This window comes from Wasmannia auropunctata, unplaced genomic scaffold (genome assembly GCF_000956235.1).
Source record: "Wasmannia auropunctata unplaced genomic scaffold, wasmannia.A_1.0 LD336030.1, whole genome shotgun sequence".
NCBI classification, from domain to species: domain Eukaryota; kingdom Metazoa; phylum Arthropoda; class Insecta; order Hymenoptera; family Formicidae; genus Wasmannia; species Wasmannia auropunctata.
In genome coordinates, this window is record NW_012026860.1 from 175,060 (window position 1) to 199,064 (window position 24,005).

The 24,005-nt window shown below is 31.2% G+C and overlaps 4 protein-coding genes and 1 long non-coding RNA gene across 12 annotated transcripts; 4 read left to right on the top strand and 1 right to left on the bottom strand.

Annotated features, from left to right (window-relative positions):
* The first annotated feature begins 697 nt into the window (after positions 1 to 697).
* LOC105452510 (antichymotrypsin-2-like) lies at positions 698 to 3,159 on the top strand. Of its 5 annotated transcripts, none has more exons than XM_011693678.1 (8): positions 698 to 779; positions 1,394 to 1,527; positions 1,630 to 1,812; positions 1,890 to 2,100; positions 2,185 to 2,399; positions 2,494 to 2,673; positions 2,749 to 2,884; positions 2,965 to 3,159. In XM_011693678.1, exons 2-8 carry the CDS (start codon positions 1,450 to 1,452, stop codon positions 3,120 to 3,122), a joined length of 1,161 nt encoding a protein of 386 aa, XP_011691980.1. In that variant the 5' UTR covers positions 698 to 779; positions 1,394 to 1,449; the 3' UTR covers positions 3,123 to 3,159. The 5 variants fall into 5 exon arrangements, with proteins under 5 accessions (XP_011691980.1, XP_011691976.1, XP_011691977.1 ...); XM_011693674.1 differs by having other exon boundaries at positions 771 to 804; XM_011693675.1 differs by lacking the exon at positions 698 to 779 and adding an exon at positions 811 to 989.
* A 480-nt stretch (positions 3,160 to 3,639) lies between these two features.
* LOC105452512 (uncharacterized transmembrane protein DDB_G0289901-like) lies at positions 3,640 to 11,466 on the bottom strand. Of its 4 annotated transcripts, XM_011693681.1 has the most exons (8): positions 11,359 to 11,466; positions 10,671 to 10,932; positions 9,567 to 9,651; positions 9,359 to 9,481; positions 8,770 to 8,862; positions 5,696 to 5,974; positions 4,022 to 4,765; positions 3,640 to 3,955 (listed from the first exon to the last, which is right to left on the bottom strand). In XM_011693681.1, exons 3-8 carry the CDS (start codon positions 9,646 to 9,648, stop codon positions 3,774 to 3,776), a joined length of 1,503 nt encoding a protein of 500 aa, XP_011691983.1. In that variant the 5' UTR covers positions 9,649 to 9,651; positions 10,671 to 10,932; positions 11,359 to 11,466; the 3' UTR covers positions 3,640 to 3,773. The 4 variants fall into 4 exon arrangements, with proteins under 4 accessions (XP_011691983.1, XP_011691981.1, XP_011691984.1 ...); XM_011693679.1 differs by having other exon boundaries at positions 3,640 to 4,765; XM_011693682.1 differs by lacking the exon at positions 5,696 to 5,974 and having other exon boundaries at positions 3,640 to 4,765.
* Positions 10,898 to 11,331, top strand: LOC105452511. Its single transcript, XR_974734.1, has 2 exons — positions 10,898 to 10,987; positions 11,165 to 11,331. It is a non-coding gene; the product is annotated as an uncharacterized LOC105452511 (long non-coding RNA).
* A 144-nt stretch (positions 11,467 to 11,610) lies between the features above and the next one.
* LOC105452513 (tuberin) lies at positions 11,611 to 20,751 on the top strand. The gene is made up of 29 exons (XM_011693683.1): positions 11,611 to 12,065; positions 12,159 to 12,295; positions 12,410 to 12,603; positions 12,684 to 12,887; positions 12,991 to 13,165; positions 13,403 to 13,603; positions 13,692 to 13,833; positions 13,943 to 14,091; positions 14,168 to 14,340; positions 14,469 to 14,637; positions 14,721 to 14,942; positions 15,005 to 15,263; positions 15,364 to 15,482; positions 15,575 to 15,739; positions 15,864 to 16,029; positions 16,125 to 16,321; positions 16,394 to 16,510; positions 16,777 to 16,958; positions 17,042 to 17,255; positions 17,533 to 17,970; positions 18,053 to 18,221; positions 18,296 to 18,497; positions 18,708 to 18,891; positions 18,964 to 19,143; positions 19,230 to 19,405; positions 19,535 to 19,883; positions 19,988 to 20,128; positions 20,227 to 20,397; positions 20,474 to 20,751. Exons 1-29 carry the CDS (start codon positions 11,987 to 11,989, stop codon positions 20,681 to 20,683), a joined length of 5,484 nt encoding a protein of 1,827 aa, XP_011691985.1. The 5' UTR covers positions 11,611 to 11,986; the 3' UTR covers positions 20,684 to 20,751.
* A 1,052-nt stretch (positions 20,752 to 21,803) lies between these two features.
* Positions 21,804 to 22,875, top strand: LOC105452514 (39S ribosomal protein L43, mitochondrial). The gene is made up of 4 exons (XM_011693684.1): positions 21,804 to 22,022; positions 22,146 to 22,252; positions 22,351 to 22,556; positions 22,655 to 22,875. Exons 1-4 carry the CDS (start codon positions 21,886 to 21,888, stop codon positions 22,805 to 22,807), a joined length of 603 nt encoding a protein of 200 aa, XP_011691986.1. The 5' UTR covers positions 21,804 to 21,885; the 3' UTR covers positions 22,808 to 22,875.
* The last annotated feature ends 1,130 nt before the right edge of the window (positions 22,876 to 24,005 follow it).

The window sequence follows — 24,005 nt, forward strand, 5'->3', positions numbered from 1 at the left end:
AAAGAAACTATATAATATATTATATAATGTAATTATATCCTTCCTCAAAGATGAGATATATTCTTTTTGTTTTTTTATTATACCAGCTAATATCAATATAATTTTTATGTTTAAGTTGAAAGAAATTAAAATTTACAAATTTACAAGTTGCGCGTCTACCTAAAATTTTAATTTAGTAAAAACTAAAAATAAACAATCTCTCTCGAGACATATTATATAGTATATACAATTATATATACTGCATCGCAGTAATACGTACACGGTTATATTTTCATTGAGATAATGAATCTATTCTTAGACGCCAATATTAGATATATGATACTATAAATATGGTGATCTACGAATACCACTCTTGCAATAGATCGAAAAAATTAATTAATTGTACATATACATACATAAGCAGGTGCGTTTGATTTATAGCGCTTATATAACTAACAATAAGCATCATTTGTCCTTATTTACATTTATAATAAACAACAAAGATGGAGTGTACTGTGAGACCTGTGAGCAGCTAGCCTGGCACATACATGATCGTATATGCACTGCAATGAGGAGCAATGAATCGCTGGGTCACGTAGACCGATGAACTTACCGACATGTCAGACAAATTAGACACGTCGGTAAAATCACCAGTTTGTGTGACCCAGCGATTTATTGCTCCTCTGCAATGATGCGCAGTATACATATAATATGTATACGTATATAGGTATACATACAGTATAACTCATGTAATATACTGACTATTTGACACCGTTAGTCGACAACGGCGGCAACCACCGGTAATCGGCTATGTAGATCTGCATGGTGTAGCACGAACGATTTTGTATCTTTATATCATTTTTGCATTAAATTTCTAAGGATCATTATTCATTGTTATTTCAATATGTTCATTACTGTTATTATATAAAAGCCACTGGAATATTGGTCGTCTAAACTTTCTACGAAGTTTGATTTGTAGTCAGAAGCCCCAATTCTTATTCGGAACAAGAGTAAGACAGAACAGAAGGAATAAAAAAAAAAACATAATCGTATCGCAGGCGCTCTGGAAATCCCATATAGAGCATTTCTCGGAAAATTAAAAATCAACATTGTTGAATTAAAATCTGCCGTAAGATCGAAATCGCGTGCAGCTTTTCTTTGCAATTTGACAGATATAGCTTCTTAACAGCTGACGCAAGTCCAACGTAGCTAACACCTAACCTATCTTAGAAACAGAAAAGCTCGATTCAAATATATTGAATTATACCTCTATGATACGTCAATTCTTTTCCAAAATTTTCAGATTTCTAAACTTTTTAAAAAAATTTTAATTGTCAAATTTCTGACTGTGCAGTCCATTTTTTAAATAGCCTATAATTTTATATCCTAACCTAACTAAACATTTTCTTTGTAGTTTTGTTTGCGATCATTATTGGTGTAGTGCACCAGGTAGCACTGTCTTGTCAAAACATGTCGTTAAGTGGACAGCAAAATGATATTAAAACCCTATCTACAGCATGTAATAATTTTACGATTCCATTATACAAGGTATGTAACTATGTATGTTAAATATTTTTATATTTTATGTAACTGTACTCTATTATATATATATAATTTTTTCTATAATTTCTAATTTATATTTCATTATAGAGTTTATCAATCAACACTGACAGCAACGTTATAATTTCTCCTTTGAGCTTGCATATGATATTATCTTTACTTTCTAATGGCGCTGGAGGATTTACATTAAATGAACTGAAATCTGTTCTTCATCACGATGATGAAGTAGTTTCTTTGAACGATGAGTTTAAGACTCTGGCTCTCTTGTTGAATGTAAGATTAAGAAAAACATCGGGATACCTCATTTTTCTCGAAAAATTACATTATATACATTTAAATGTATATTTTAGGACATTGAAAATATTGAATTGCATATAGCAAATAAGATATACATTCAAGATGGATTTGATTTAATGGCTGAATTTTTAGCAATATGCATAAATATATTTCAATCTTCAGTATCAAGGCTGGACTTCAAAGATAATGAACTTGCTGTAAAAACTATTAATTCATGGATTCAAAAAGCAACAAATAATAAGATATTTGACATAATTTCTTTTGGTACATCTCACTTATATAATTAATAATTCCTATATAGATTACCACTGTACAAAACATTTTTAGTAATTACATTATTTTGAACAGATGATCTCGATAAGGATACAAGAATTATGTTAATAAATGCTGTTTACTTTAAAAGTAATTGGCTGCACACGTTTGATAAGACGAATACAGTAATGCGCCAATTTCATGTTTCCAAAACAGAAACAAATCTTGTTCCGACAATGTTTAAAACATCAAAATATGCTTATGGTAAAATAGCAACTTGGCATGCGACTTTTATTGAAATTCCATACTTGGTAAGTGATTATCTATAAAAAAAGAAAAAATTACGCTCTTTATCTTTCTCTCTTGCAAAAATAAAAATTGATTTGAGGAACAATTTGTTTGCAGAATCAAGACATTGTAATGATAATATTATTACCAGATAGAGAGATAGAATTGCAGATGTTAGAAAATAATTTTAACTGGAAAACATTGGCAGATGCACCTAGATTTATCGATGAAGTTGCATTGTATCTACCTAAGTTTAAGTTTGAAATTACCATAGATTTGAAAGACTCTTTACGTAAGGTAAGCAGTAGAATTTATGAAATACATTTTAAACAGTTGAGACAAAGGAAGAAATATGTAGATAAATACTTGTAGATCGGCTTAAATACAATCTTTGAAGATGATGCGGATTTTACACGTCTCTCAAACATTCCTCTGAAAGTAAGCCAAGCATTACAAAAAATTTTCATAGAAATTAACGAAGAAGGTTCGGAAGCGGCTGCCGCGACAGGTAATTTATTCATCTACAAATAAAAAAAAAAATTAAATAAAAATGTTACAAGCGTTAAAATAAACAACTATTGGCTACAGTTGTGGGAATGAGACTGAAAAGAATGGCAATTTTACCAATGGAGTTCATGGTGGATCGTCCGTTCTTGTTCGCAATTGAACATAAACCAAGCAGAATACCGCTGTTTCTAGGAAGTGTGAGAAAAATAGAATTTTCTCAAGAAAGAGATGAATTATAAAATCTATATATTTTTATGTTTTGCAAATTACTTTATTATATTATGTACACGTATGTTTGAAGGATAAAAAATAATTTAAAACTCATTAATCAATTTACTTTGTTATTTCTATTATCGAGATTTACTTTCATAAATTTTATTGTTACAATATCCATGTGCTTATACAATACGTTTAGTTCAAATTATTTAACTGTGTATTAAGAAAACTCTAAAAACAGGCTTTAACACATGGAGATATATATCTATTAATTAAGAAATTCCTAATTCCTAGAATTTGCAAAAAATATATCTGCGAAGTGTGAAACAACCTAAATTATTGCATTAATTTTTTAACATGGTAGTTATAACATAGTAATTGAAATTCAAATTACATAAAATAATAAAATATCAAGAGAATTTAACGAATTTTTAATATATAAGAAAGAAACTTATAAAAAGCTTCTGTATATATTGTATATTCTTGATAACTTTTAATTAAACTATCTTGTTATTACTCGAAAATTAACTTAAGACTAGATTTTTGCTAAAATATTTAATGCTTAAAATTATCATGTTACAGTAACAATGACTTTTTCTTTAGATTTTAGAAAGTGCTATATTTTTGGACATCTTTACGCAGATTTTATAGAGAACAAAATAGTACTGTTATCTTTATTGATGTCTGCCTGTAATGCGATCTAGTATTGTTTGCGTTAGCACCTTCCCTGCCACGTTTCGTGCAAAATTTGTCAGTTGTTCTTGAATGCCAGGACGCTTGGTAGTAGTCATATAATTCTGACCTTGATAATATCCTCCTTGCGGATAATTTTGTGGATAACCCCCGTTTGAATAACCTTGATTAGAATACGGAGGACGTTGATTATTGTACGGATATCCGGTATTTTGAGCGGGATAGTTACCACGGTATGGCGGATTTCCTTCTGGATATACGGATGTGTGTGGATAATTGGGGTAGCCAGCATTTACAGTGTTAACACCGGTTCGTCTAACAGTTTCCTCGTTATAAGAATTCCTAGAATTATCTGGATATCCCGATGAACCGCTACTTCTACTTGGATAGCCTGTCGGATAACCAGAACTATCTCTAGATGGATAACTGGATGATCCACTGGATGGATAATTGGACGATCCGCTAGACGGATATCCAGATGATCCACTGGATGGATAGCCCGATGATCCGCTAGACGGGTAACCGGATGATCCGCTAGACGGGTAACCAGATGATCTGCTGGACGGGTAACTAGACGATCCGCTAGACGGATATCCACTGGACGGGTAACCGGATGATCCGCTAGACGGATAACCGGACGACCCACCGGTCGGATAACCAGATGATCCGCTGGACGGATAGCCGGACGACCCACTGTTCGGATAACTGGATGATCCAGTCGATGGATAGCCGGCAGAATTATTGATTGGATAACCAGATCGCGGACTTGTTGAATCAGAAGCTGTTGAAGATCCGGAACTTGGGTAACCGCTATTACCGGGATATCCCGAACCAGATGGATAATTGGAAGATCCAGCAGGATAAGATTGGCCGCCTGAATTTTTAGAAGTATCTGTAGAGCCACGTGTCTCCGTTTCCGTTGGATAACTAGTTTGTCGTTTTGAAACTGTTCGGGTCCTCATTTCGTTATTCTCTGCATACAGTAACAATCACAAAAAGTATTTAAAAGGTATAAAGGTGAAATTTTAATAATTGTATAATTGTGAAAATTGCATAATCATATTTTTATCAAGAAATATCGCCAATTGTTGGATTTAACATTTATATCATGCACACGTACGCAAAAAATAAAGTTTGGACTATAGCACGCATTGCAAACTTATTCGTAAGATATTCAAGTTACTTTTTAACTAATTGTTATAAGTTGTATTGCACTGTTAGACATTCTGAAGAGATAGAAATTTTTATATGCACATGCATAAGCGCAGACTTAAATTTTTATTTGTATGCGTGCACATCCTTTAGAGTATTGAATGGCTAAGTTAATTGAAGCAAAGGTGCCTTATTTGACATCTTAAAGCAAATGATAGCAAAATTGTGATTATAATATATAAATTCGTAAAACTGCTTCATTAAATTAATATTACATAAAGAAAAATTGTGCTCTTATGTTATAGATACAATCAATTAAAAGCGTCGATGCTATTATTGAAATTATATATATATATATATATATATATATATCTTTTAATTAGCATGAGTATCACATAAGAGCACAAATTCTTTATGAAATATCAATTTAATAAAGCAGTTTTACGATTTTATATATTATGAACACAATTTTATCTTAAAAAAGCTTATCAACAAGATAATTATCAGCAAGCCAATATAATTTTAAACGTATTACAGTCTACAACTGTATTATTCAAAAATTTATAATTTTTATAAAGTTTATTTTAATTATTCATAATTATTACATTGCATTCATTATTCCATAGACTGAAGGAATATAATTCAATGTTATATGTAAATGATATAAACATCAATATTGGCACCCATTTTATATTAACAAAATTAGAAGTAAACGAAGTTAAAGTAACGGAACATGTAAATAAATTTTAACCAGAAAATGTCCAGACTCTGTTCCCGTGACTGTCCACGTGAGTGTGAGTATTGTAATAATTGTTTCCGTTTGCTTGTGTAGTGCTTCTGATAGAGCTGGTCGGCCGAGGATGACGGTTGTTACCGAATAAACGATTGAAAATGGACCCGTCACCCATGGTATTTCTGGAGCCGGAATGACCACTGCTGTATCTCGTTCCGTATGACGAAGATCTAGGCGGTGGTGATGGTATTCTTGGTGTCGATCGATGCGACATTTGATTTACTCCTGGAGGTAATGCTGTTAAATCATATAATGAAAAAAAAAACTAAGACGAGGATCTTTTGTTCAAATTTTTACCAGTTATTAATTGGCTGTTTCTTGCAACAACAAAAAATTAATACATAAAATATTGTATTATTTTTTATCTTTGATAGTTTTCTCCCTTAACATATTTTCATCAACAAGAATTATAAAATTAACAACCAAGTTATAACGAATACAATTTTCTGTATGCATACCAGTCCACACGTGCAACATTGTCTATTTATCTTTTTGTACAAATAAATTGTACATAAAGGGATGCATGCAAAATAAAGAGTGTAACTTATATTCGCAGCGATTATAATATACATATATTTTTTACTGATGTAATTGCACAAGTTTATATTGAAAAAAATTGAAAAATAACATCAATAAGAGTACGCAGTAATAGCGCATTTAAATTTGTTTATAAGTTTATAAGAGATGCGTATGGCATATGAAGAGATAACACGTGTCAAGGTCCAAGCTGATAACCCACGTTCATTTGTAAAATTACCCATGTTGAATAAGAGAATTGCTAAAGCGTTTCATAAACCGTTTTATAAATGATGTTAATATGAAGAAGTGACGCGTAGCTCATTGAAAACCTTCTATTTCAAAAGCATTTTTTATAAATTATAAACATACATGCGCACATATTATGCACGAAATAAATTTTTGTAAGATCGCTCGTATGTATACTCGTAATCACTGGTGGTAGATTGAGGGGGTAGATGATACTGATGATGCATGAAAATGAGTTTCCTTCATCTCATAAATAAATTAAGAAAATCATTGAATAAGAATAAAATTTGCTTTCCTCAAAATATTATGAAATTATTTACAGTCAATATACGCTTAATTTGTTATATAATTAATTTCAAATATACATGTATATGATGATACAATTATAAATATGTAAAGAGAAATATTATAAAATTACGTTTAATTTTAAAAATATCAATATTCCTGCTTGATTTGTATTATAAAAAAATATCTGTACAAAAAAATTTATATAACACTTGCTACAAAATACTTTCTTTAATAAATAGTCATGGACTATGTTGCAAACAAGATTAACAATAGCGTAACAATAATCATGTGTGGAAGATAAAACACGACACTGACTTTCAGTGGATGGATCACCATCGTATCGTAAGGAGGAATAATCCAGAAAATCCAACAAGGATCATGGAGGCAACTGCTTCAACCGATGCAGCATTCCTACGATAAATCGAATTGGAGTTGTACCCACGTTGGTTCGGATAATTTTGATAAGGATAATTCTGATATCCCGGATGCGGATAATTTGGTGGAGCCTGAGGATATCTGTCTTGCGGATAACCCGGATAAGCTGATTGTCCCGGTGCACGCATTCCGTTTTGTGTTGGGTACGGTGGATATCCTGAGTCCTGGCGACCGGCTTGGTTGGTCGATTGTGGGTACGGTGGGTATCCATGTGCAGAGGAACCGGTATTACTGGGATATGGTGGATATCCTAAGTTGCTTCCAAAAGAAGATCGATGATGTTCGCCGTTATTACCAGACGGATATGCTGGTACTGGTGGAAGCGGTGGAGCATTGGCATTTGCATAGGGATTCGCGTTGTTTCCACCATTCACCACTCGTTCACCGTTCACGTAAGAAACACCAGCTGATTCATAGCCTGTAAGGATGCTCACTCACTTCGTACTGTGCGTATTTTTTGTGAACACGAATGTTAAATTATACAAAACATTGTAAAATGATAACAATTGCAATAAAATTTCAAATTTTATTGCTATATTACTCTGATTTTTTTTTTGCTTAAGTAGATTGAGCAAGGATGATATCGAGAAGAGTATTTTTTATTTAAAAGAAATATTAGGTTTAAAAAATTCTAAAAATTAAGTATCTTTTCAAATGGATATTTTTCAAAATATTATTATCCTAACAACAATTTTAGATATTTAAAATTAGAAGAAAACCTGGGACAATATATATTGCTTTATTATGTATGACAAATTTATATCCAGACAACATGTCAATATAGATATAAAAGATTAGATAAGAAGCTACTCGCAGATCTCATAAGAAATCCCATAAGATCATTAAGAATAAATCCCAATTAAAGTTCAAAATTTTTTATGCATAAACTTATTATAAAATCAATATATAAAAAAATAGTACTCATATTTATAAAAATATTACCAAAAATTGAAATTAAAAAAATTTATGTTATAAATATATATCGATATAAGATAAAATTCATTTTATTTATGTATATCGTTCAAAATTTTACTTTAGTGCACATGAGCTATAAAAGAAATTTACAAGAAATAGTAAATTAACTATATAATAATAGAGTATATAATACAATGATATTTGGTAATGATGATAAATAAATAATATATTAAGTATTATTTTCATATGGAAAAATTCACTTGAACAATAGTTACGGTTAAAATAAAAAAGTATACGTTTTAAAGTAGATATAGAAATCATGAGATCACAATCTCGTAATAAATGACCGAAGGAACAAGATATATTTTTCCGCTTTGTCTTTTTTAAGAATCATGCCTTTCTCATTCCAATCCCATACATGCAATGAAATACACGAAATCCATAATTTTGAAAACCTATTTTTCTTCATAAGCGTGAAAAATTTTAAATTCTAAATAATTTATTTTACTTATTGTTAGTCGAACTTTTATTATGCATTTCATTCATGCCATTACCCATCGTTTTTATGTTTTCATGCTCGCAATGTGTGTCGGATATTGAATGCCAAATATAAAATTGTAATAACTTACCTAACCCTGTAGACTTTCTCACACATCTCGGCGCACCATTTTCGCTCTTACAATATTCGTTCTCTCCGCAAACCATACTAGTACAACTAGCATCTGTAAAAATTTTCAAAAGATGTTAAAATATACAGTACAAATATTATACATTCTATCATAAATAAATGTCAATATGATGTATGAAACAATTAATATTATTGAAATTATTATAATCGAGCAAAAAATTAAAATAGAGAAATTTTAAGAGAAATAAAACTTTCTCTGTTTAATTTCTGATCTAAGTTATTATTTATTTGCACACAAATAATTTTTCCCAGCATCTCAAATATGATAGTTGCAATTGCACACTTAACATTAGTATTACTAAATCAATAAAGAGTTAAGTAGCAACTTTATCTTTATCTTTTAAAATAAGAAAAAAATACATACATTCGTGTATGTGTGTGTGTGTGTGTGTGTGTGTGTGTGCGCTTTTTTCTTCGTTTTAAAAGATAAAAGCATATGTATGTATACACATGTACACATGCATTTATTATTTATAAAATCAATTGTTGAAATTGTCGAGATAAATAAGCTAAGGAAAGTCGTTTCTTACCACTTGTCCTCCGACAAGTTGGATATCGTCCGCATTTATCTGTGTAGCCGGTACAAGGATCCTCAGCCATTACACATGTTTCATCACTACGGCAGCCAATGTCCTTACAGGTTCTTCCATATTCTGAGAAGAATAAAAGACTATATTTTCTCTGACATATACTATCTCGTATATATTGTAATAATTTAAACGAGATTTATTTACTTACTGTTATAAGATGCTGCATGCGGAATAATGGCGATTATTAGCAATGCTCCCGAAACAAAATTAAACATATTGCGCGAAAACATTTTCTGGAAATAAAACAAATTTCATAAAGAGATACAATAAAATGCTTATATAATAATAGTCATTGAAGAAGAGAAAAAAAGCTGCTAATGTATTATTTACAATAGCCAATTCTCTATAAAAGTTTTCTCTTCATCATCGCTTTGACGATGCTTTTTAAAGTTATTTTAGAAAATTTTTTAGTGCAAATTATGCAGTAAATGATTGAATATTTTTATCGGGATGTTTTAAGGAAATCGAGAAGCCGTTTCGTCTATTTTAAATGGTTCGTCATTTGTCCTATAAATATTACAAACAGACAAGTAAATTTTAGTCAGCTAGGTTAATGGTTTTTACATGCAGAGATTATGACGATCCCGAACTTAACACCTCATAGTATTCTCATACTGTTGCTATCCTTGGATCAAACGCGACGCAATATCGCGTCGAGAGGAGGGAGATTTATACACATTGACACATGTGCGCGCGCGCGCGCGCGCGCGTCACTCCCACATAATTACATATAGTCCGTAACAATCTTTTACTTATTATCATCAGAAGGATCGTGAGAAATTAAAAATAAATATTACAATCAAGGTGAAATGTCACGTGTTTCTATACGAAGAACTATATACTAATTAAGTGTGTGAATTATACTGATTATAAAAGAATTAAGTCAGTTTTTATACTTGAGCGTTTCCCATACGAGAAGCTAGAAAAAATTGTATGAAAAATATCAATTTACATCCACGTCAATATGTTCTATTATAATTTTTTTCTTTTTTTTTTTTTTCCATAAAATTTTAACACTGATGGACTCTAATTATAATCATACCGTAATAAATATAAGGATTACCGAGTGTTGTTATTATGTATAAATACAAAAATATATTCTGAAACGTATTTGACCATATATGTAATTTTGTAAGTGAGAAAGTGAAAGAAAAAGAGAGAATTTGTGTACATGTGTATATATATATATATATTATATATATAAAATTTATAAGTGCCAATCTTGTACATACATATATTAGTCATTGCTTACCCACTCGTTCCTATACACCGTATATATGTACACTTGTCACACTGTACGAAGTCGTCAATAGTTGCCACGATACTAAAATCTGCCTGAAGTCATGATGGATTCACAGCAGTCAGCAGCGGTTGGCAGCGGTTGGCAGCGGTACGGACTTGCTGTTCTGATCTGACGCATTCTTGAAGCTTGGTGCGAGGGAGAGAGAGAGAATAACAGGCTGACGATGGAACGAGCGTGACAAAGACGAATCAAACGAGGAAGGTCAAGCGATCTGGCACGATAAAGCAAAGAAGGAACGAAAATAATGTGCATTCAGAGAAAATAATGTGTGTGTGTGTGTGTATTGATACTGGAATTTTATGAAAAGATATGCTGCAATAACTATTATAGTCATCGACATTATATTGAGCATCCGCGGCGTATATTCTTTTCATATATCCTAATAAAAATTGTTACCTACCTCTTCTAATAAAAAATGGTTGTATAAACGTTTTTTCTTGCAGATTTATATACTTTTATGAATTTATAACAAAGAAATTTGTAAGTAAAATCTCTTAAATAGTATATTCTCGTTCTAGCTATTTCTTGATTCCATATATGATTTTTAACTAGTGAATGTTATTCACAAAATTTCTTTATTAAAAATCGACACTGATCGGCACGAACGATACAAGCCAATTTATTTATTTTCATTTACCTCTCATTCACGGTGCAGATACATATTGATCTGTACTCTATCATATATTTTGTCATGAGACTTCTTTTAGCTCATATGTTAGAAAGGTATGAAAACTGTTAAAAAGCCAGATTTTGCAATTTGGTCCTGAAAAATTAGATTGCACAGCATAGTGCATTGCTTGATGACAGTACTGACTGCACCCTTTGCACTGACTTGCACCAGCTCTATGCAGCTGTGCACACAGCACAGGTGGCAGTGATGGCACTGGTGAGCGGCCCTGAACGGTGGCAAGACTGGCAAGTGGTAACTCTGCTGATCAACCGAAATCGCTACAAGCTAACGTTTTATACGACGTAGATGGCATTACTGATGCACCGGACAGTCGCTCCGTTTACTCACCTCATGCTCAATTATTGCTCACCAATGCTCAATTGCTCACCGCCCACCGGTTGGTTAAGAGGTTTACGTTTACGTTCGACGTCCGATCCGACTCAGTATTCGTCTTGACTTGTCTCGTTCGTCGTTCGATCGTTCCTGTGTATTCTCATTGTTCAATCACATCTGCCTGTGACATATTCAGTGTATTCAGAATAATAATATTTATAGGATACGTTTTTGCATAAGTTTCTTTAAATTTAACACTAAAATGTCAAAAATGAATTCGAAAGACAAAGACAATAAAACGTTGCACGACAAATTAAAACAATTTTTTCGTATAAATAAAGGTAAATATATTATGTTTTCGGGATGTCTCATATATCGCAAGTTTTTCCATTACGTCTAATATATTTATAATCATATCGATGGTCTTTTTGCAGGAAGTTACAAAAGTCGCGAAGAGTTTACTTTGACTTATGATATCGAAAAAGAAATTAGCCCCGATAGTCCAGTGCATCATCGTACGAAAGCGATTAAAGAGCTTCGTGAGGCAGTGCTCAATCAACAGTGGGAAGATGTATGTATACATATAAGAAAAACTGCAGGGGTTCTAAATACTCTCTACATGCATCAAAAAGACAAGACTAATCCTTTACGTTTAATTGTTATTCTTATTTGTTTGCAATAATAGAGGGCAGCTGAACGTTTGTGGAATTTAGTTCAAGATTTACTAGGAAAAGACGTTCCTCGCGAACATAGGCATTTGACATTGAATTTTTTAAAATGCCTTGTACAAGGACAATATTCCAAACTTTCATCATTGATGCGTGTAAAGTTTTTTATGGTAGTGAAGGAATATGATATTCCTGAAGATATTGGTCCTAGGTATATTCTATAACAAATGATGTCTACTCCCCTTGTTTTTCAACTGTCACGTTTTGTCTATTGCTTTTTAAATATTTTAGATTGGAATTATTGCAAACATTAACAGAACATGGGAAAGATATTTTACATTTGGAAGAAAGAATGGGCCCTTTTCTATTAGAATGGATGCCTACGGTAACGGCAGGGGATGGAAAAAGAGGAGCCGAGGTTTTGTCTCTTCTTGTAAACGTTATCAAATTCAATTCGGCTTATATTGATGAGGATATTATATCTGGCCTTGTTCAGTAAATATCTTAAAAACTATTTTCTTTTCCAAATTGAATTGAATTGAACTAACTTGACTCGACAAATTATCATAATTGATTTTTTTTTTTTTTTTTTTTCCAGGTACATCTCCCATTTGTGTTATTCTAGTAATAATACTGAAGTTGTTTCTGGATGTTTGGAAGCTCTTGATGCAATTATGTGTTACAGTAACTTGCAATCTGATTCATTACAAACCTTTATTATAGCCTTGTGCAGAAGTGTAAATGTTGAGACTTATTGTCAAACAAGTTGGAAGGTACAAACAATAATATTTCAATATTAAAAATATGTAAAATCCTCTTTTCCTTTTTTAATACTTGTTACGAATAGATATATTACATATTTATTTACACAAGTGAATTTATCTGTTCCACAATATGTGTGTTATACATATAATTTCCTTTTAATAAATTTAGAAAATACATACTTTGTGTGTGTTACTTGTTAAAAAATTAATAAGTAAAATATAGAGCATATATATGTTATTTTACAGATTATGCGGAATTTATTAGGAACACATATGGGTCACTGTGCTTTGTATACAATGTGTCGTTTGTTACAAGATACAAACTTTCAACGTGACGTTCGTCTGTTACGAGGTGCAGTGTTTTATGTAAATATGGGTTTATGGGGTACGCATAGAATACCAAAGTTAGAATGTACACCGGCATCTGTTTTACCTTCGTTCTATCAAGTACGTATTAGTGCATAATATATTTAGGTATATATATGTGCAATAATTGAATAAAATGTAATAAAATGTATGATCTCTATATTAACAGGCTTTACAATGCAATCATCCAATTGTTATGTACGAAGTTACCTTATCGATACAAAGATTGGTGAATAAATATGGTAACGAATTATGGGACCCTACATGGAGCATTATTCTTGATATCATAGAGGAAATTATTACTCATACTGGTAAAGCTTATTAAAATGCTATAATTATTCTCATTCCAAAGATAATAATAATATAATAATATATAGCTACTGTGTATAATAAAATTATGATTTTTATACATTGTCTCAGAAACCAGTAATCAGCCAGCAACCAAACAGGTTTCTATAAGTTTACATGAGACGATTACTAATATTGAAAGTTTACTTGATACAAACAATTATAATGGTTGCATTCAACGTTTCTATGATCTTGTTGAACGTTGTAGCGATTCTCGACCTGTAAGTGCTCGACATATAAATGCAAAGTAGTGTAAAATATATTTACAAATGATTACTTTTGACTTTTTATTTTCAGGAAGAATCTGTATTAAAATTAATTGAATACAGAGCTTCTATGATAGGCCCTACATATTACCAATGGCAGACCAAGTTAGGATCTCTAATGGAACGTTATTATAAAAATGAAAAACGTACAACCATTAGAATGAAGGTTCTCGATGTTGTAACTAACGTAATTTATGTTAATAGGTATTGTAAATTTCTCTTTATTCAACCGTTGCTGTAATTTACTGTTATATACAAATACATGTGCATGTAATATATATATATATATATATATATATATATATATATGCAATATAAACATTATTTTTTAGGTCCAGATATGAAGATGAGCTTATTGAGCGAATAGTTGTACCATACACGCAACATGTGGATACAGATCTAGATATTACAATACGCACCGTCACGGCAAATTTATTAATAGATCTTTGTTTGGAATGTGATACTAAACGATGCATTGAACTTTTAGACATCCTGGAAAAGGTAATAGAATTGTTTAGTGGAAAGAATGAGCGTGTGTTTTTATACGTATCTATATTTATAATGAAATAATTTGTTGATTTTAGATAATCAACAAGCCTTTTACGTCAGACACTTCAATCTCTACGGAAGCCGATATTAAAGATGTAAAAGCAGCTGTTATTGGAGTTATAAAGATATTCATTTCTAAAATTTATCGTTTACCATCGAGTCACGCAATTTGTGCTTATAAAATTTTAGTGAATCATCTTGAGCAACATTACAAAGATCCTTCAGTCTTCCGTGATGTATCAAAAACACGTTTATTGGTAATTATTTTGTTAATAGGACAAACTTCGGAATATGTATTAATTAATGTAACATATTACAGATCTTTGAGTGTTTTTTAAAAATCAGAGCAAATTCTCTGTATCACGTTGGTATATTAGATGCATCAAATACTGTAACACGATTTAGCCCGTATCTTGTTTTGGAACATGGTACAGTTGAACGTATGAATAACACAGGTGGAGGCAACAGTCCTCCACCAGCAAGTCCAGTGCCATTGCAACACTTATCTTGTCACATTACCCCAATATCTTTGACTCATGGATGTAAAACTATTATTTCATGTATCAAACAAGAAAAAGGTAATGTTTTAAAATAATTAAACGCGCGCGCGTACACACACGACATGTAATGTAATATACGCATAAATATATATACATATATATTTTTTTTTCTTGACAGATTGGACAGTTCTAAATCTTATATTGAAAGAATTACCTCAAGTGATGCAGAATCGAGCATTGGTATTATCGCGTCATAGTAATGACATTGATTTTTTTGCAGCAGCTTTATGTTCAATGGTTAGTTAACTTTGTATTCTTTGTCTCTTTTCTATAAGAATTGTATTATCCTCAAGTACTCTCATTAATTTTTTATAAATATAATCTTTTAGGTGAGCGATAAAAGTTTGCGTCTTCCTGAGTCACTTTATAATGTTCCACCTAAATTTACTCTCTCCGAATTTCGAGTCTTTGTTTTTCCGGTACTAGCTTCTTTAGCATCATATCACGCACATTTAGAACCTTATTTACAACAAAGTTTAATAAAATGTCTAGAGGTAAGATATGCATTTTGCACAAATAATAATTAATAGGGATAAGGATTATAATGCATGAAAAAATTTGATTATCTCTCTACATCGAAATATATTCGGAATGACAAAAAGTTTAATTAATCTTTAGGTTGGTCTCACAGCAAAGTGCGCAAGCCAATGTGTAACCAGTCTTACAATTTGCACATTAGAAATGCGTGACGCAATGAATAAACTTTTGTCTGAAGTGCTATTAAATTTATCAAAAATTTCTGCGACAGTCTACATTGCTATACCTATTATAGAATTCTTATCAAGTAAGTTTTTCTCTGCTGTTAAAAGACGAGTGCTCAATGAAATTCTTTTATTTAAGCTGTTATACCAATTTTATAAATATAAATTTCTATTTTAGCTCTAACTAGACTTCCAAAAGTCTTTGCTAGTTTTATTGGAGATCAATACATGTCTGTATTTGCAATACTCTTGCCATATACCAATCCTTTCAAATATAACCATTATACAGTATCTCTGGCTTACCATGTAATTGCTGTATGGTTTTTGAAATGCAGACTTCCTTTTCGAAGAGATTTTGTTAAATTTATTATTACGGTATGTATAGTATGTTAATATATTAATTTCTAGAGGTATTGAACAAAATTATTTTTTATTTTTCAAAAACAGGGATTGAAAGCAAATGTGATAATTCCTCTTGAAGAAGGACATGTAATGAAATCTGAGTTTAGCGTTATCAACGAAGATTCCTCAAACAGAAAACGTAGTTCTAGTTTGACTGAACAAGTAGGTATAAAAAACTGTGATAATTATATCTATCAAAATGCCTTTTAATAATAATTATATTATATATTAATTATAATTATATAATAGTTATTTAATAATAATGCATGTATACATATGTACATATTAATAGAATTTTAGGATTTGTCATATAACGCACATGTTCATACATGTCTTTATTATTATATAGTAATATAATAATTATGTATAATAATCTGATAATTGATATATAAATTAAACATATATTTTTTTTATTTTTGTTTGTATAGGGCAGTAGAGGTCGAAGAGAAAGACCAATAATGGCCAATCGAATGATAGGAGAAAGTAGAGCTTTAGACTTAAAACCTCCAATGGATGAAGGCTTAATGAATTTTCATTTTGAGCTTATTGAAACTTGTATTGATTTAATGGCTCGTTATACATTTTCAAATTATTCAGCACGGCCTAAAAGGTAATGAATTTCTTAATTCTTAATCTTGATTAATTAGAGCAAGTAGAGCAAACAAACATAAAATTACGATAATTTTATAACAGGTTACCAGCTGCCGATTTTCTTCTTAAAGAAGGCCAGTCAATGACTTGGCTTCTTGGCAATAAACTTATTACTGTAACAACAAGTGGTTGTAGTAATAAAGCTATGCGTGGTGGACTTTGTGACAATTGCTGGGCAGCATGTAAACCTAACTTTCTGTTACTTAATAATACAAAAACCTCTCATTCAAACTTGCAACGTACTTCAAGTATTGAGGTATTTATTTGTATAACTGTTTTGGAAAACGATTTAAATTCATATAAATTCAAACGTATTATTTAAAATGGAATAATATATATAAATATATAAATTATATATATATATATATATATATATATATATACATATATGAATAGCTTTTTACAATCTGCGGTATTGATTGTTAGTTCTTTTTATACACTATATATATATATATTGAAATCAGTATGCTTATAATTGTATTGCATGTTAACTTAAAAAAAAAGATATATTATATCAGAAATTATATTAACAGACATCAAAAGAAGATAAGTTATCAAGACAATCTTCTGGTGGTCATGGGAATTCAAATACAAATACTGCTACAAATTCTCCTACGGAAGAATCTAAAAAATCTGCAGAAGATGCGGATAGTACGAAAAAGGAATTTCTTATAGAGAAAACTGATAAGGATCAAAATGAAACATCAAAATTGGGACAAATATTAAATAATGAAAATAAACAAGATGGACATGTACTCTGTGCATGCTGGTGTCAAGGATGGGCTGAAATATATGTTCGTAGACCTACAGGCGATATGTCATGGATTATGAGGATTCAGAATTCAACACAATTTGAAACTCCTATGGATTTTCCTATACATGATATTATGGCTTTATATATGCCAAATGAAGATGTATTACCAAATAAACAACAAGAGGCTACTTCAGAATACTCTGATGATGAAACAGAAGTATGCTTATTTCCAAAATTAATTAGCTGTGAATGATTTGAAAACAAGAAGGATTTATTATACAACTTATTTTTTATTACAGGATGTACCAAGTAAAAGTAGTAATAATCAGTCACAAAATGAACATGGTGTGAAACCGGTAATTTCTTCAACATCAGGTCCAATTGCAATACCTGGTTCACCAGCTCGACCTAGTCCATCTCGGCAAAGTTCAAAAGATAGCTTAGAAAGTTTAGAGGAAGGTGAAGAAGGTATTTATTATATTACATAATAATTTATGATTCTTGTAAAATGAGTGATCTAAAAAAATGGAAATCTTCCATAGATACGCGACGTTCCAGGAATCCAGTACGTCGATCGAATTCTAGTCCAGAAATGAGCGCTAATTGGAAAAATCCATTTTTAAATAAAGAAAAACTAAATGTGCAGCAACCAATTGATAAAGATTTTACTTGCTCAGAGCTAGAGAATAAATTGGATGCAGACTTGAAGAAGCATTCAAAAAATATTTATACAAAAGATATGAGGTATGTTTTTATCAAAAACATATACATATGATAATTGACGATGGATGAAATAGAATTTTCTAAAAATTTTGTGTTCCCAAGAAATGCTTGTATATTTAAATGAATTATTAAATAAAATATTGTATCAATCATATTCTATAAATAGATTTTATCGTAGTAAAGATTATTTTTAATATCTACATTAAATATTTATTTATGTAATGTTTGTAGAGTTAGTTGTGAAGCTATACCAGAAGAAATATTTGGCATGGGAACAACTCCACCTTCTTCGGAAAATACTGGAGATCATCCAGCCGCATTACGTTCGCAACGTTCTTATCCAGGAGCAACACAAATTACACAAACTATTTCAACAACCAGCAATACTGTACCACCATCTCCCACAACTGTGCAGGTAGAGACAACACTATAGGAATACTAATAAAATGACAAAATTTATACTTTTACAATATGAAAATTATTGTAGGCACCAGGAAATTATTTAGGAATACAAGCACGCCCTTCACAGATACAATCATCTACCACAAAAGCGCCGCAATCACCTACTCAAATTTATCGATTATCTAGTCTCGATTACAATCAGAAGCAAATCCCACTAACTGTTGAAAGTAAACCACCTATTGGACGAACTCATATTACAGATAAAGTATGTCAAAAGAATTATTTTTTTTCTCTCGTTTTTATTATACATATATTATCAACCGTGTAGTTACAACTAATCATTTATTTTAGCAAAAAGACGAAAGGCCAGATCCAGCTACATTGCCTCCTTTACCTATACCTTTCCGTGACAGAGGTCACACAATTTCTGTTATGAGCCCAGTAAAAAAGTCACGAGAATGGGATAACATGCGACGAGGCAATTCTCCTCGAGTAAAAGATCCTCCGCGGACAGGCATTAATCCGAGGTATATCATATTTATCATGTTTTTTTTTTATGGATCTGTGTGATAAGAATTTCTTCACATTTTAAAATTTTAATATAATGTAAGAATTGTTTTTTCAAGACATGAAATTAACATGTTCTCCCCTTACAGTTTTGTATTTCTTCAACTTTATCATGCAGCGCACTTTGATACTACGACAGAAAAGCCTTTATTAGTTCCACAGACAACAGCCATACAACGTGCGGTGACAAATCTAGATAGAATACAGCCGTATGAAACTCACAAAATTGGAATACTTTATGTCGGCTTGGGACAAGCTTCGAATGAAATTGAAATTTTGGCAAATCAGCATGGCTCCCTTCGTTACACCGAATTTTTGAAACGTTTAGGAACGTTAGTTCGACTGAAAGACGTCGATGAAAACATATTTTTAGGTGGATTAGATCGTAATGGCGAGAATGGAGAGTTCGCTTATATTTGGCAAGATGATGTTACGCAGGTTTGTCAAAAAAATCAATATTGTGCATCAAATTAATTTGTCATAATATGTCATTCTCTCTCGCAATTTTTAAAATAATAATTTTATTTTTGAAAACTTTTTAGGTAGCTTTTCATGTTGCAACATTAATGCCTACAAAAGCAAGTGACCCAAAGTGTACATCTAAAAAAACGCATATTGGAAATAATTATGTAACAATTGTATATAATGAATCTGATGAACCTTATAATATACAGACGGTTAAAGTATGTATAAAATTCAATATATTTATAAATTTTGTTGCGAATGAGTGTGTGTGTGTGTATATATATATAATTTTTGTTGCACTCTTATGTACTTTCAGGGACAATTTAATTACGCCTGTGTCGTGATACAACCTTTAGATCATGGTACTAATCAGGTTACAGTGATAGCACGAGAAGAATTGGCTGAGCATATTGGTCACAGCGAGCCTAAAATTATTTCCGATCAAAATTTGGCTATTCTTTCACGACAACTTGCTGTACATATTAATGTAAATATCATAAGTTTTTATATATTTACATTACAGAAAGATTAACTGTAATATAATACAGTATAATTAATTACAGCTAGCCTCAATGGTTTATTCGTCTTTGAAGCAAAACAGTCATTATCCATACGCTTCCAATTGGTTAGAGCGTTTACGTCATATCAAGCGATTAAGAAGCAGAGTGTTGCAAGAAAACATTAACAACAATCCGGAGACTACTGCAGATGAATTATCACCGAGAACCAACAAACGAGTGTATATGGACGACTTTACGGAATATACAACATAGTTTATATATTATATATATATTTATCTCTCACACACACACACACACACACACACACACACACACACAACACACACATACACACACACACACACATATTATAACATTGAATGATAAAAATAATGACGAATGGACATCATTGATCAGGCATTGAAATTAATGCATAAATATCAAGTGTATTATTAAATCAATAAAGCATTAAAAAAAATTTTTTCAAAGATTAAAGATATATAGAATACTAATTGTAAGATATTACGAAGAATGGTACTTTTCATTATATTATAATAATATATTACAAGATCTTATATAATATTAGCTTTTTACTTAAATAAAAAAATAAAAAAAAACGGTCTGATTTTCAAACTAATGATAGATTTTTGTTTAGGCTAAAATTAGATATAGTATCCTATCTTAAAATTGCCGTGTTACCTGCGTTGAAGCCTCTTTTACCCAATGTTAAAAAATTCATATCTTCCAGAAAAATATAAAGATATAAACTTCTTTCTGGGCTCATCTTAAACATGAATTATGTGGCTATTTTTAAAAAAATCGTGATTTTATTAAAAAATGGCCGATTAAAACGCCATTTTATTGAAAATTGTTAAAATTTGTTTAATTAAAATGTAATTTGGTATAAATGTTATTGGACGATGTATGGAGTTTAATACGCACCGCGCGCCTGTTATGTATGTACAAGCTAGTATTAGGTAAATTTGAATTTGTTAAAACTTTATAATTTATTTTAAATAAAGGATAGAAAAAACTTTTAAAAGTAACGAACAATGTTTTATATCGCAAGATTGTTTACTGCTAATAAAAGTGAAATATTTTGTAAAGATATAATCTCCAAATTTTATATTTTTAAGTAACGTTTCTAGGGTTGGTAAATTATTTGTATGTACCGTTATCATTTTCGGTAGTTAACTTTTTTTCAATAATTAAAGATATTACATGTATTACAAAAATTTTAGTCTTAATTATAAGGCCGTAAGCAAATTGACCAATCACAATGAAAATTGCGGTCTTACATTTTTAGAATGTTCGACTGTGATTGGTCAATTGCTTACGACTTATGCGTTGTGCACAAGTACTACACTCTACAAGTACTAAGTAGTGTCAGTAAGGCATCACTGGTCTTTGGTGGTCTTTGGTCAATTGATTATTTAGCGGCTTCAGGCCACTTGAGAGACTTCAGACAGAACATTATGTCAAATAAACACTTGTTTCTGAAATCAGGATTTCCGCGGGCACCTTTTGGTCTCGGGATCGGACGTTATGTTTGCCAGTTGCAGAGAATAACTTTAAAATTTTGCAAAAGCCACGGTTCAAGTGGAGGAATGAGGTGATTTTTAAAATCTAACCTGTACTCACGTGGATATATTTTATACGCAATAAGATGCAAAATTATTAATATTTTTCTCTTTCTTTTTCTTCTTAAATATTAATTATTATTATTTTTTTGTAGAGGCTTTATAGAGCACGATCTAGTCAATTACGCGAAAGAAAATCCAGGTGTGGTAGTATATGTTAAACCAAGAAGACACAGACAGCCAGTCATAGTTGCCGAATATCGTACGTTTGTGTCCATCTATGAAATAGAGAAGAAATGTATTGTAATAATTGAAATCTTATTTGCAAAATGCTAATATGAGAAAATATATCTTGTTTAGTGAATGGCGATAGTCAATGGATGCAGGTTGTTAATTATAGCCGAGAGGATATTGTAAAATGGATGGAATTATTACGAACACAGTTTCATGATAGTCCTTCGTTGAGATTGCGTAAACTGTGGCATACGGAATTTCCATCAATTCAGGGACCATGGACCCCATTTACTTTTAGAAATTCTATGTTAAACTTGGCACAGTTTCCTAATGTAATTATGTTTTATGCACGATCAGATGTCATAGGATATTAATAATATTGTGCATATAACTTGATAAGATCTCTGACAAATTTCTTTTTTATTTGTAGAAGGAACTTGGTGCAGCTATTAAGCTTGGTCCTACAGCAACGGAACAACTTATCGAATTATTCAAGGCTCAACAATTGGCTGATAATACAACTAATAATTCCGTAGAAGTCTGTCAAGGTGAACAAACTTCAGAACATATTCAAAGGACATAAATTTTTCAGCAATTTTTAATATAGTACTGATTTCTAATTTAGAGTATCCAAATATATATATATATATATAGAACAAAAAATATAATCTTTTCATTTCTCATAATTAAAATTGATACGTAAAAATATTTTCAGTACTTTATTAATTATTATGCATTCAGCGTGTACATATATTGCAAATATTAATTTGTTTTATATTGTAAATGTTATGGATGTCTCAGATTTTTTAAATCTTTAATTATTATAAAATGAAAACAGCTAATCTAAAGCGGTGTCTACAATGAGATTTAATATTTAAGGAAATTGACCAATCACAATCGATTATTCTTCTCACGTGGGATGAATAATCGACTATAATTGATCAATTTTCTTAAATCTTAAGTCTCATTGTAGACGACGTTTAATTTGTAATGCTGCGTCTACAATGAGACTTAAGATTTAAGAAAATTGACCAATCATAGCCGATTATTCATCTCACGGAAGAAGAATAATCGATTGTGATTGGTCAATTTTCTTAAATCTTCTCATTGTAGACGCTGTTTAACATAAAATGTTTAACATAAAATGAATTTTTTTTTTGCTTTTGACCGTAACTCAACAAAATAGATTTACAAGATATGTGTAATAATAAAAGATTTAGGACCATCTAGTATCATTATCTGATTTTTTTCCTCTTGATTGTTTTTAACCTATGCTATGTGATACATTGCGTGTTACAGTTAAACATATCGTGAAAATTGTTTAATATTCGAGAAAAGTGTGGAATCTTTAATGATTATTCCATTTATCATATTATTTTATAGTATAAATATGAAAAAGCCGTCGTATGTCGTCTGATCATAAGCCGTAAATTGTAAAAATTAACCAATTACAATCGAGTATTCTCTTTACATTCAACTGTGATTGGTCGGTTCTTACGGCTTATGACACTGACATACAATGTATTGTAGAACGGGCCACTAAAGGAGGGCACACCCATTATTGTAGATAACCCTGCATATCTTTCCATTCGTTCTCTTTTATTGTCGCGCTGAATTGCGCCCCGAGTTTCATGAACAAGTTTGTTGAAAACGAGGTTTGATGGCAAAGGCCGGCGAGAGAGAGAGAGAGAGAGAGAGAGAGAGAGTGGCGATAGTGGCGACGTCGGCGACACGATCGCGAAGTAGATGCGGTGTAGTTGTCAGCCTGTATGCCTCGTATA

Coding starts and splice junctions, on each gene's coding strand:
- LOC105452512 (XM_011693679.1), bottom strand. CDS start 9,648: ATGTTTTCGCGCAATATGTTTAATTTTGTTTCGGGAGCATTGCTAATA. Junction 9,482..9,566: donor GCATGCAGCATCTTATAACA/GTAAGTAAATAA, acceptor TATTCTTCTCAG/AATATGGAAGAACCTGTAAG. Junction 8,863..9,358: donor AACTTGTCGGAGGACAAGTG/GTAAGAAACGAC, acceptor AAATTTTTACAG/ATGCTAGTTGTACTAGTATG.
- LOC105452513 (XM_011693683.1), top strand. CDS start 11,987: ATGTCAAAAATGAATTCGAAAGACAAAGACAATAAAACGTTGCACGAC. Junction 13,166..13,402: donor ATTGTCAAACAAGTTGGAAG/GTACAAACAATA, acceptor GTTATTTTACAG/ATTATGCGGAATTTATTAGG. Junction 14,341..14,468: donor AACGTAATTTATGTTAATAG/GTATTGTAAATT, acceptor ATTATTTTTTAG/GTCCAGATATGAAGATGAGC.
- LOC105452514 (XM_011693684.1), top strand. CDS start 21,886: ATGTCAAATAAACACTTGTTTCTGAAATCAGGATTTCCGCGGGCACCT. Junction 22,023..22,145: donor GGTTCAAGTGGAGGAATGAG/GTGATTTTTAAA, acceptor ATTTTTTTGTAG/AGGCTTTATAGAGCACGATC. Junction 22,253..22,350: donor AGTCATAGTTGCCGAATATC/GTACGTTTGTGT, acceptor TATCTTGTTTAG/TGAATGGCGATAGTCAATGG.
- LOC105452510 (XM_011693678.1), top strand. CDS start 1,450: ATGTCGTTAAGTGGACAGCAAAATGATATTAAAACCCTATCTACAGCA. Junction 2,400..2,493: donor TTATTGAAATTCCATACTTG/GTAAGTGATTAT, acceptor ATTTGTTTGCAG/AATCAAGACATTGTAATGAT. Junction 2,674..2,748: donor TGAAAGACTCTTTACGTAAG/GTAAGCAGTAGA, acceptor AAATACTTGTAG/ATCGGCTTAAATACAATCTT.